The 12,499-nt window shown below is 45.9% G+C and overlaps 1 protein-coding gene across 5 annotated transcripts in view; it reads left to right on the forward strand.

The window, feature by feature from the left end:
- Positions 1 to 12,499, forward strand: part of Ntrk3 (neurotrophic receptor tyrosine kinase 3) — a 358,909-nt gene that overhangs the window by 99,570 nt on the left and 246,840 nt on the right. For 4 of the 5 annotated variants that reach the window (XM_041656673.1, XM_041656674.1, XM_041656676.1 and 1 more), the window contains exons 5-8: positions 7,635 to 7,792; positions 8,810 to 8,952; positions 9,343 to 9,484; positions 9,989 to 10,285. In XM_041656673.1, the coding sequence (XP_041512607.1) occupies positions 7,635 to 7,792; positions 8,810 to 8,952; positions 9,343 to 9,484; positions 9,989 to 10,285 (740 nt within the window). The remainder of the gene's footprint in view (positions 1 to 7,634; positions 7,793 to 8,809; positions 8,953 to 9,342; positions 9,485 to 9,988; positions 10,286 to 12,499) is intronic. The other variant, XM_041656675.1, reaches the window with a different exon arrangement.

Raw genomic sequence — 12,499 nt, forward strand, 5'->3', positions numbered from 1 at the left:
TGCTGCTGTATTATTCATGGGGCCTTTTGCATTATTGATGGGGAACAGAGCAGGACTCTAAGTGTGGCTAGTCTGCCCCTGCAGCTATGGTTGAGACTCTTCTGTTGAGCACTGATTGCATGAGAGAACTACAATGTCCAGCTCAGAACTAGGACTTTCGTGTTTCTGTGTTTGGCCAACATATATTTGTCTGGACATAAAGGTGATTGTGGATTGGATCCATGGGACATGTAGGATGCTGCTGTTTGGAACTTTGGAACTTCAAAGCATTTTGTTAGGTGTGTCTTTTTAAGAGGAAGAGGACCTCCCCCACCCGCCTGGTTGCTATGCAGTTCCTAGCAGACCCTGGTGAACAGTAAGACACTAGCTCTTCAGGTACATCCCTTCTGCTGGACCAGACTGTATAAGCAAAGCTGGGGACCGAAAGCATGGAAGGACATGAGCTGTTACTGAGCCAGCGTCTGACAACATCTGTAGCACATCCCAGACAGCTCAGCTGTCTCTGCTGCTAGCCTCAGGACACTTTGGCATGATCTGCCTTTTGGGCCTCTGAGATGCAAGTTCGTGCCCACACAAGGAATCCAACAAGAGGATGGACTGTGTTATACTCTATGTGGCTTGAGGCGACACTGCGAAAGCTCCCCACTAGTCCAGCCTTTTCAATGCAGGCAAATAATTTGTAGTTTTATATCCATTTAATAATGAATGGCTGTATCTTGTCAAGCGAGCAGCTGGGGAAACCCAGGCTGACCGGCTTCAGTTTGCACTTCTGGAAACATCTGGATTCTCAGTGCCATTCTACTGGGTTACCAGGCCTCTCCGCCGGTCTCTGCAAGGGGAGCGCAGACCATTCCATTCCGAGGCTTCCCTCTTTTACATAGAATCAACCCTGGTCTCGATTATCTGCTTTCCTAAGGATGTCATCAGATGTCCCAGCCTTCCCTACCCTGCGCCCTTGTGAAGGTCAAACAAAGTCATCTGTGTAGGACGCAATGACAAGAATAGTACAAATGCTCTTGCACTTCATTCTCTTCGTGTGTGCATGCGTGTGGATGCAAGCACACATGAATTGAACGTGAATGTATTGCCCAGAGGTCGGGCAATTCACCTTGATTTGTGTGTGGGCTAGGGTCTCTCATTTGTCTGGGATGCATTAATCACCAAGTAAGCTCCAAAGGTTCTGGTTTAGTCACCCCAGTGCTAGGATGCTGAGTGCTCGCCACTGTGCCTGACCTTTTCACAGGGACCTAGGGCCCAGACAGAGATCCTCGTGATTGCACAAGACGTCCTTCCCCAGCTGACCTGTGTTCACACACCCACACTACACTCTCATCTATTCCTCTTTTACAGTTTTCTCTCCTCTGTCTCATCTCTCAGCTACATAGGCATCTGACATAGCTCCACGTTCGGGTCTTCCAAGGCTTCCTGACTGACCCTTCCCTTTCCTTCTCCAGGACCTTGGTCTCTCCCTTCCCTGCCCTGACTTGCGTTCCCGCTGGGCTCCTTCCATCTTCCCTTGTCTACTTGTGCTTTCTCCTCTGCTTCTGGCACAGAAGGGGCTTAACTTCAACCTCTGAGGGGGCAACCAAGGGCAACAGTAAGAGTCTATATTATTTTAGGATTCCCTGACCAACAATTTTAATGGAATTTCTCATGCCTGTTACTGGGGTTTTTGCCACACAATCTGTAGCTTTTGTAGGCAGTATTGTCAGCACAGGTGACATCACTTCACTTCATATACATCAATTATTTTAGGTAGATGTAAAATGATATGATTCCTTGTTTGAGTGTTCATTGTCCCTCCCATCCTTCTCCTCTGGTATTGACTCTGCTACAGATTTGCAATTACAGCTTCCTCTCCATTTTTCCAGGTCCCTTTTCATATCCCCTCTATGCTGTTACTCCCTCTTAAACTCTTCCCCTCCTGCTACCTGTCTTTTTATGCTTTCCTGATTTCTTTAGTTACTCAGCATTGTATCCTCATATCTGAAGATTTGATGCAAGGAAGTACAGACGAGGAAAACCATGTGGCCTTTGTCTTTCTGGATCTAGGTCACTTCCTTCAATATCATTCTTTTGTAGATTTATCAGTTTGCTTGCTATTTTCATTTATCTTTGCAGCTGAATACTATCATGATTGTGTTTATATATCGTATTTTCATTATCCATCTCTCATTTGAAAGACATTTAGGCTATTTCCATTTTTAAGCTATTGTTAATAGAGCAGCTTTGAACATGACTGAGCAAGTATCTGTGGAGTAGGATGTCATATCCTTTGGGCATAAGCCAAGGACAGTTGGGTCATAGGGTGAATTATTTTTTAGCTCTCTGATGATTCCCTATACTGATTTTTTGGAGCGGTGTTACCAGCTTTCATCCCACCATCAGTAAATGAGAATTCCCTTTTCCCTATGCCCATTAGTATTTGTTGGCAATTGTTTCATTGATTTTAGCCATTCTGACTTTCTCACCACAGTGAGACTCCCCGCCCCCCGAAAATCACATGGTCATGTCAAATGCAGAAAAAGCCTTTGACAAAATTTAATGTGCTTTCATGATAAAAGTCCTAGAGAGAGTAGATCTGGAAAGAATGTTCCTCAGCACAATAAACGGTATACATGAAAAGTGCACAGTTAGCATTTTCCTAAATGAAGAAAAACACGGAACAGTCCCATCTAAATCAAGAATAAGAGGACTGCCCTCTCTCCCTACTCCCATCCAATAGAGTACTCAGAGCACTAGCTGGAGTAATAAGGCAAAAGGAAGAAATTAAAGGGATACAAATAGTAAAAGAAGAATGATCCCTATTTGCAGATGATATGATCTATATAATAGGTCCCCAAAACCAGGAAACTTCAATTTGCAACAAAATACTTTCAGCAAAGGGACAATATGAAAAATCAACTTATAAAAATCAGTAGCCTTTCTATATACCAACAATATATATGCTGAGAAAAAGGTCATAACACATTCAAATTTGCAATATACTCATACAGCAAAATGTCTCGAATTTAACCCAACCAAGGAGGTGAAATAACTCTTCAATGAAAACTTCCAGTTTCCAAAGAGATGAGAAGATACTAGAAAATGGAAAAATACCCAGTGATCATGGCTCAGTAAAGTTATTATTATGAAAATAAGCCTCTTACCATAAGCAGTGTACAGTCTCTGTGAAATCCCAAGTCAATACCAATAGCATTCTTCACAAGAATAGAAAAAAAAACTCTAAAATTTACATGAACTCAGAAAAGGTCCTAGATAGCCAAAGCTATTCTGAACAAGAAGAACAATACTGAAGGTGTGGCTATTGCAAATTACAAGGTGCATTATAGAGCTATAGTAATAAAAACAACATGGTGCTGCAATTAAAACACACATGTAGATTAATAAAGGAAAATAGATGACTCAAATATGAATAATCATAGCTATATCCATCTGATATTTGACAAAGAGCCCCAAAACATACATTGGAGAAAAGACAGCATCTTTAACAAATGGTACTGGGGAAACATCCAGTCCACCTGCAATGAAATGAATTTATACCCATATCTACTGCCCTGCAGAAATATCATCTCCAAGAGGATCAGAGACATGAGATTTGAAACCTGAAATGTTAAAGCTGCTAGAAAAAAGTTAGGTAGAACCCTACAAAATATAGGTTTCCTTCCTTCTTTCCTTCCTTCCTTCCTTCCTTTTTTCCTTCTTTCCTTTCCTCTCTCTCTCTTTATTTATCTCTTCCTTTTATTTTTTTGGACTCCATTAGTTAGTCTTGGAATTAAGGCCAACAGTTAACAATAGGCTCTCATAACACCCCTTCCAAACCTTCTGTGTAAACAAAGAAAGAATCAATCAAGCAAAGAAGGAACCCATAGAGTGGGAGATAATCTTTGCCAGCTACATATCTGTCTATATATCTGTCAGAGGATTTGTATCTACCGTATACAAAGAACACAATTTAAAAACACAGTCAAGAAGATAAATAACCCAATTAAAAATGGGCTGTGAATCTGAACAGATTTTCAACAGAAGAAAATAATGGCTTATAAATATCTCAAAAATTGTTTTTTATCCTTAGCAATCAGGGAAATAAAAATTAAAACGACATTGAGATTTCATCTCACCTGTCAAAATAGCTGTTTCAATTTCTAAAATTGTTAAGTAATGAGAGATAAAACCCACATGCCCAAACGCTATCGGAGACATGCAGGAAAAGTTTAAATGTGTTCTGTAAGGAGAACAGAAGTTCAGGAATACAGGCCTTACCAGCCAGCCTAGCTGATACCCATGTTCGTGAGTTAGAGAAGATAGTCCCGCAGGAGTGGTGTAGCCTCACTCCAGAGCACTGGGTCTGAATTCTAGCATTGTGTTGTCTGGATTCTTCAAGAAATGCACAAACTACACAGCTGTACATGGTGACTCTGTGCTTATAAAACATCATTAACTGGTGGCCTAAGTGGTTTCTTCACCTCTCTGTGGACAAACTCCAAACTCCCCAACGGGCTGGTAAAGCTCCTCTACCACTGACTTCTATTTCCACCTCAGGTGCTTCCTGAATATGACCTCTGTGCTCTGCTGACCTTTGCTTTTGTTGATTGCTTCCCTCTACCTCTCCTCTTAGTCTTCTTGGCAGGAGCCCCGGAAGTCAGGGGAGTCCTGTGGGTGGGCCCTTGGGCTCTGCAGCATTGGCCCAGGGAAGAGACGATGGGAAGTATACAGAAGGTTTTGTGACGGCTGGAGCGTGGAGCGTGTATCCTAACTCCTCCTGTTAGTTATTTTTCCCATTGATGTGGTCTAATAACCGACAAGAGCACCTTAAAGAGGAGTTTATATGGGCTCATGGTGGTTTGATGGTAAATTCCATCACGGTGGGGCATTACTGTGATAGGAGCACAAGATGGCCGGTCACGTTGTGCCCACAGTTAGAAAAGGAGACAAGTGATGGAGCTCAGTTTGCATTCCCATTTTAACTCAGTTTTCGTTCTCTCAGTCCACCACATTCAGGGCAGGTTCCCCTTCTCGTTTCTGCTCCTCTACATCCAATGTCTCCGTGGTGTTTATAAATCCTGCCATCAAGTTGACAGAGAGGATTGGCCATTCCACCTTTCAGTCCACATTATTAGATGGACCTTCTTGTTTGTGTGGGGATGGTACTGTCTGCCTCGTAAGACTGCTGTGAGAAGCAGGTTCCCGGCAACGGCTGGGCCTTTTCCCTTTCCTTTTTCAAAAGACCCTGAAGAATGAGAAGTCATGGATGCTCACAGGCTAAGAGGATGATAAGCTGTGTGGCTGTACATGCTACCTGTGCTGTCCTCGTCACCAGGAACTGAGTTCCTCTCTCTGCCCCCTCCACCCGCCACCCTTTTCCTGCAAGCTGACAAGTGCTGACGCGTGCTTAACTATTTTAGAATTTGCCAGTTGTCAAAAATACCCCGTGCTTAAAAAATATTCAGTGACCCAAGTGCCTTTCCTCCAGGTGCCAACGGATCGATCCCCTCAATAGCCCAGAGAGAGAATCATGTTCCCCTAATGGCCCTGGCATTCAGATTCAGCCTGCGCGCTTTGAGAGTTTGGGGGATTGATTAGTACTGTCCATCACTCTCCTAAATAGCCCAATAGAGAAGGCACCTGCCTTATTCTAAGGCACAAGGAGACTCTGCAGAGAACAGGGCTTGGGACTTGACTCTTTCCCTATCAGCCATTCTTCTTCCCTGGGCTGAATGCTCCCAGAGGACAAGGTCTGCCTTATTCATCTCTCTATTAACAGCATTCAACCACGGCCAGATATGGAACAGGTGCTCATTAAGGAATCATTGAATTCATGAAGGGATAAAGCTGGTCCCAAGATGGGCTTGGGATATGTCTTGGAAATCGCTAACTACCTACTCCCCCAGTGAAAATGTGTCTGGGGATCCATCTTAGGTACCGTGATTTCAGCGGTGCACAAAATGGGTTATAACTCCGGCCTCAGTGGAGCTTAATTTTTTATCTGGGAAGACAGAGAAACAAACTAATATGAATATTTAAAGTGTTATGAAATAGTAATAAATCGTAGACAGGTAAATGCAGCCGGCGAGGGGCTGGACATTATTAGGACAGGGCTGTGGTAGCTTTGATATAATGGTGGTCAGGGAATGCCCTACAGTTTCTTAATGAAGTGAGGGGAACCAGTCTTGCAGATATGTTGGGAGAGAGCTTGGCTGACAGATAAGACAGCAAGGGCAGAAGCCCCAAAGCAGGTCCAAATTGGTCACATCAGTGAGCTTCTACATATGTAGATCAGCGTGGCTGGACAGGGACAGGTGTTGGGCAGGAGGTGGCGTGGCTGGATAGGGGTAGGGATGAGGCGGAGGTGACATTCTTGGATGGTGGAGAAGTATAGGTAGAGTATGGCTTTGCTGATCATGAGGAGCAGATGACATCAGGAAGGTGACAGAGAAACCCAGGCTTCAAAGGGCTTTTAATTGCAACAAAATGGAAAGGCATGGGGAGGCTTTAAGAGGATGAGCATCTCAGCTTAACACATGTAAAAGGGTCTCTGTGTCCAGTGATTTACATGGGGTAAAAATTGTATTCTCTGTAAAATTATTACTTTTGAGACTAAGTGAATGGACTTAATGCTATTTATTCATTATTTGTTGTTTTTTATTGCATCTTTTGCGACCTTACTTAACCTATTTTCCTTTACTGTTACTATTTTTATTATTTTATTTGTGTGTGCGCGCACGCATGTGCGCATGTGTGTGTGCGTGTGTGTATGAGAGAGAGAGGGCGTCATGAGTATGTGTATGTATGTGGGCATCAGCGTGTGTGAGGAAGTGTGGGCACCCGCATGTGGAGTACAGAGGCTGCTGTTGCCTGTTTTTTTTTGGTTGAATCTGGAGCTCACCAATGCCAACTCTTCTGACTAGGGAGTTTGTTCCGGAATCGGTGTCTCTACCTCCCAAGTGCTGGAATTGCAGTTTGGCCACCATGCCCTCCTGTCATTTACAACATTTTTATAGGTGCTGGGTCCACAACTTCCATCCTCATGCTTGAATGTCAAGCACTTTAACAGCTAAGCTACCTCCCCAGCCACTTTCTTTATTACTTTTTAAATTATTTTATTGGTATATATTCGTTGTACATAGTGATGGGTTGCATTAAGATAATTTATTTCAAGTGTAACATGTGAGTGGCCATATTTACTCCCAGATGCCCTTCTCTTTCTCCTGTTCCCCCAGCTAGTTTCTTACTCCCCTCCTTCTCCCTCTCCCTTCCTTCCCTCCCTCCCCTTCTTCCTTCCTTCCTTCCTTCCTTCCTTCCTTCCTTCCTTCCCCTTCTTCCCTTCCTCCCTTTCCCTTCCCTTCCCCTCCCTTTTCTCCTCTTTCCTTCCTTCCCCTCCCTTTCCTCCCTCCTTCCTTTTTTTCCTCCCTCCAATTTCCCGTCTACTTTCAAGTCTATCTCTGTCTGTCTCTCTCATGGTTTTATGCATCTAAATGAAGTCTATAACCAATGGATGAGAGGAAACATGGTATTGTCTATCCGAGTCCGGCTCATTTCATGGAGGAGCAGCCGGGGCCCGCTGGCCTCAGCCTTGGGAGGGAGCTGGGTCATCCACTGTTCAGGGATTCCTTCCCCTCTCTTCTTACCCACAGGAGACTGGAGCAGAACTTCTTCAACTGCAGCTGCGACATCCGCTGGATGCAGCTGTGGCAGGAGCAGGGGGAGGCCCGGCTGGACAGCCAGAGTCTTTACTGCATCAGTGCCGATGGCTCCCAACTCCCTCTCTTCCGCATGAACATCAGTCAGTGTGGTGAGTGAGCCGCAGCCCTGCCTCATCTGGCCAGCATCCCGCACTCCCCAGAGAACTGGCTGGACCTGTCAGGGTCTCCTTCCCAGCCCTCTCCTGTCTTGTCCTCAGCAGTGAGCGCAGATCAGACCGACATTTCCCCTTCTTGGTCATCCTATCTTGAGCCAGCCATGGGAAGGCTAGTCTTGGAGTAGGAATGCCGAAAGAAGTCATGTGCCATTCGCAGCAGAGTAGCCTGTCAATCAAACATGAAGGAGCATGTCTTAGTGTGCAGCCACTGTCATTCCTGTACAAGGAGCTTCCAGGCTGTTTTCTAGAGGATCAGCTTCTATGCCCAGCTTCTATGCTAAAGGATGGAATTTCTAGTGCCCATGGGAACCTGTCACACACCAGCTGCTGAGACTTAGTACCCCAAACATTGAAGCTGTAGGCTTGGTTGCTAGAATGGCATCCTGTGCCACTCACACCTGCGATGTAGGAGCATCCCACTGTATGTGTCTCAGTTCTGAGGTCTGCAGAGGAGGGGCTGCGAATCAGCTGGAGCTTACAGTCCTTACTTTTCACGTCGATCCAGCGAAAGCAATTTAGAGAGGGAAGAGTTTATTTTGGCCCACAGTTTCAGGGTACAGCCCACCACGATGAGGAAGTCATGGCTGTGTGAGGGGAATTTGAGGCAGTTGGCCACTTTGTGCCCGTAGTCGGGAAGCAGAGAGAGAGAGATGAATGAGGGCACTCAGCTTGCTTCTGCCTTTTTATTCAGTTCAGGCCACAGCCCATAGTATGGCATCTTCCCACCTCAGTTAACCTAACCTAGATATTCCCTCAGGCATGCTCAGCAGCGTCTCTAGGTGATTTTTGAGCCTGTCAAATTGATAGTAGCCACCACAAAGTTACAACCATCACATGAGTTCAAGCAAGTTGTACTAGAGTTGCCACAGGGCAAGACCAAAAGTGCCCAGAGGCAGAGCTCTGTATACCATTTTCTGGCTTCTTACCTCCCTGTCCTCCCTGTCCTCCCAGATCTCCCTGAGATCAGTGTGAGCCACGTCAACCTGACCGTCCGAGAAGGAGACAATGCTGTGATCACTTGCAATGGCTCTGGTTCCCCCTTGCCTGATGTGGACTGGATAGTCACTGGGCTGCAGTCCATCAACACCCACCAGGTAGGTATCCTCTGGCCAGGCACGTTAAGAGTTAGGGACCAAGTATTATAAAGAAGAAGGGGAAATTGGGATCCTGTCCCTCTTGGAAGAACCATGCAGACTCAGATTGTATCTAGATGGCATGATTTCTTGTCATTTCGATTGTTGCTATGGTGCTCAACTCTCTGTTGTTTGGTTTCTTCTTTTGCAAAAAAGACCAACTTTGCCATTTACCACCCAATATTCATATGAGGATCAACTGAATTACAAAGATCCTGAGCATGGTCTGTGTGATTTCACTAGCTAGACTTCATTCGCCTTTTCCTTGGTTTCCGGAGGTATTAGGGGTTAGGAAAGGAAGCCATCCTTGTAGAAATGGTTTGGTGACTATCTTCTGATTGGGATTTTCAGACCAATCTGAACTGGACTAATGTACATGCCATCAACTTGACCCTGGTGAACGTGACAAGCGAGGACAACGGCTTCACCCTGACATGCATTGCGGAGAACGTGGTGGGCATGAGCAATGCCAGCGTTGCTCTCACTGTCTACTGTAAGTGTATGCCATCATGGACGCCAGAGAGGTAGCAGGAGGAGGCTGGGAAAGGGGCAGGTCCATGGCCAGAGCTGATCTAGAGGCTCCGACCCTGGCCTTTCAACAAGGGCATAAAGGCCATCCTAAGGCAAAACTGAAAAATAAGCTCTTGGGAAAAAAACAAAAAACAAAAACAAAAAAAAACAGGAAAGAAGTTCCTTGTCCCTCAGTGGATGGCATACCTCTGCAATTCAGTTCCATTTTCCAGAATCTCTCAAGTTGGTCCATTCTATTTTTGGCATCCCTGAAAGGACTCAGAAGGGAAGCTCCGCTAAGATAGATGCCATGAGCTTAGCTAAAGACGCGTGGTTCTTCCCTTCTCTTGGCTGGTGGTGGGAGCTCTGCTTCACCCAACTGTCTCAGGGCAGGGTGAGAAGTGGGATCCCCATCCTGCTTCCTAGAAGGTCTCTTTGGTCTGTAGGAGACTCCGTGTCCTCGAGATCAGCTTGCTTTTCCCCACAGACCCTCCCCGTGTGGTGAGCCTGGTGGAGCCCGAGGTACGCCTGGAGCATTGCATTGAGTTTGTGGTGCGTGGCAACCCAACCCCCACACTGCACTGGCTGTACAATGGGCAGCCCCTGAGGGAGTCCAAGATCATTCACATGGACTACTACCAGGAGGGTGAGGTCTCCGAGGGCTGCCTGCTCTTCAACAAGCCCACCCACTACAACAATGGCAACTACACCCTCATTGCTAAGAATGCCCTGGGCACAGCCAACCAGACCATCAATGGCCACTTCCTGAAGGAGCCCTTTCCAGGTGAGGCCTGTGCACATTTCTTCTAGGAGCTGGGGGGTGTGTAGTATGAAAGAAGAGATAGCACTGATAATCACAGTCACCTACATAATTGATCTCACACTGGGACAGGGACGGCCAGCATCTGTACTTTGTACTAGCCAGGATAGTCTTCCATGGCTACCACAGCAACCTCCAGGATTCCCTTCAAAAAACCCTGCTGTTCATATAAAGATGTCCTGTATTATAGTTGGTAAATAAGGGATACATTAGAGATGGATGATGTGGTACAGAATCCTGACCCGGTATTTTACTTACCCGAGCGCGGTATACTGGACTCTCCAGTGCACTTCTACGAAGCTTCAACTTCCTCATCTGTGAAACAGACACAAGTGTGAGCACATTGCTCTGCTGGGAGTTTCATGAGTTTTGAATGAGTTAAGATGTAAGCCTGGTATATGATAATAACTCAGTGACTCTCTACTGCAGTGCACTTAAGAGTTGGTCCAAGTCAACTTCACATTTAACAGACTGCTGTCTGAAACCTCAGCCAAGCTATTTAGCAGTAAGGCTTGCCTTGGAACTGGCCTCCAGGCCTGGGCTCTTTTCTGCTCTTGTTCTATGGTAACTTAGTGGGGAGGTAGATGATGTTATCAGACGCTGACGGTGCAAATGTCACCCTGGCTAGAGCTAAGAGTTGTAGTAAGGGAAGATCTCTGAACCCGGGGAGGTGATTCTGCCCCTTTCAGCCTGTCCAAACTCTTCCCTGAAGTTGAACAGCAAGAGAAGTCTGAAAGGGCTTAAAGGAAGTGGCTGGTTGTAACATTTCTTGGTGGGTTATATAGCTGATAACATTTCTGCCCATGTGGCTGTGTTTCTTCGCTGACTTTTGCAGTGTATGCTGGCTCAGGCTAGGTGACTTCCTGATCTTCACTTCTCAGAAATGAGAGGTTCTAAAGGGACAAAGAGTAGTATAGGGGCCGATATCACACACTTTCAAAATGGGGACCATGAAGCATCTGTCTGGAGGAACGCAAATTCATAGTTACAAATAACTACAGGGCAGTGGCCTGGGAAGCTTATTTGTCTCAATGTAAGGAAAGGAGAGCTGGGGCCCCACAAGTGACACTGGAGACATGGGGCTGGGTATTGTCCTAAATGTTTGTCACTGAGATCTAGGGAATGATGGAGCCGTTTCTCAGAAAAGGTTGAGAATCTGCGGATAGTTGAGACCCTAGCAGTACCTAGGCCCTGACCTTCCCAACACCACCCACGTGTGCTCACAAAAGCCTCAAGGTGTTTCCCATCATGGACCACAGTGGGCTCTCCTTTGGTTAGAAGAAGAGTCCTGGCCTGCAATGTGGCATCAGTGGCATGTGAATATGGAGATAATTTGCTCTCACGGCCCATAAAGTTGTTGACATAAAGAGCTAGTTTGGCCCCTATTACTCATCTGCATCCCTTCTCCATGACGGATTGAGTGTAGCAACGTTTCTGTTTCCAAAGGGAAGCTCTTGGGACATGGAGAGAGCTCTGGAATATTACAAAGGGAGGCGAGCCACTCTGAGCTCCTTCCCCCAGGGATTATTCTAAATGTTACAGGGCAGCAGGGGCAACCGGTGATGTTGGGGGTGTAGCCTTCCTTTTGCCCCCTCTTCTTCCAGGAGAAAACAGTATCCCAGTATCCTCCAGCCATGTAGACATGGCCTCTGTACTTACAGGTAGATACACCATAGTTGGCTGCCGATGCGCCTCGGGCTTGGTTTTCAAGGTTCCTAGACAAGCAGAGTCAGTATCACCTGGGAATGAGTTAAAATTCAAATTCTCAAGCTCCTTTAGTTCTCTGGAATCAGAGGCTCTGGGGTGAGCTCTGGAGAGATGGATTTTCACTTCCTCAGGTGACTTTGACAATCCCTCCTTTGCAATCAGTTACCGTTAGCAATTGTTGGCAACTCAGCCCAGGAGAAGGAGTGGGGATGGAACCCCCCTCCCCGAGAAGCTGCAAAAAGAAAGCAGCACACCTGAGACCCTTCCTCAGACTTGTCCGTGTTTCAGGATGGGCCACACTGTGGGGAAGTTTGCTTGTTTTATGAACCTTTGTGTTAAAGGAATTGATGGATTATGAAAGGGCAGTGGTAGAAACAATGGGCCAGCCATGTCAAGCGACAAGATATCAATGTTCAAAGGAGTAAATTATTCAGAGGAGCAGGCAAGGATAACCTACAACTCCCTCTGCTC

This window comes from Microtus oregoni, unplaced genomic scaffold (assembly GCF_018167655.1).
Source record: "Microtus oregoni isolate MIOR12 unplaced genomic scaffold, Mior012 000000F_ref0000247, whole genome shotgun sequence".
In the NCBI taxonomy this organism is placed as follows: Eukaryota; Metazoa; Chordata; class Mammalia; order Rodentia; family Cricetidae; genus Microtus; species Microtus oregoni.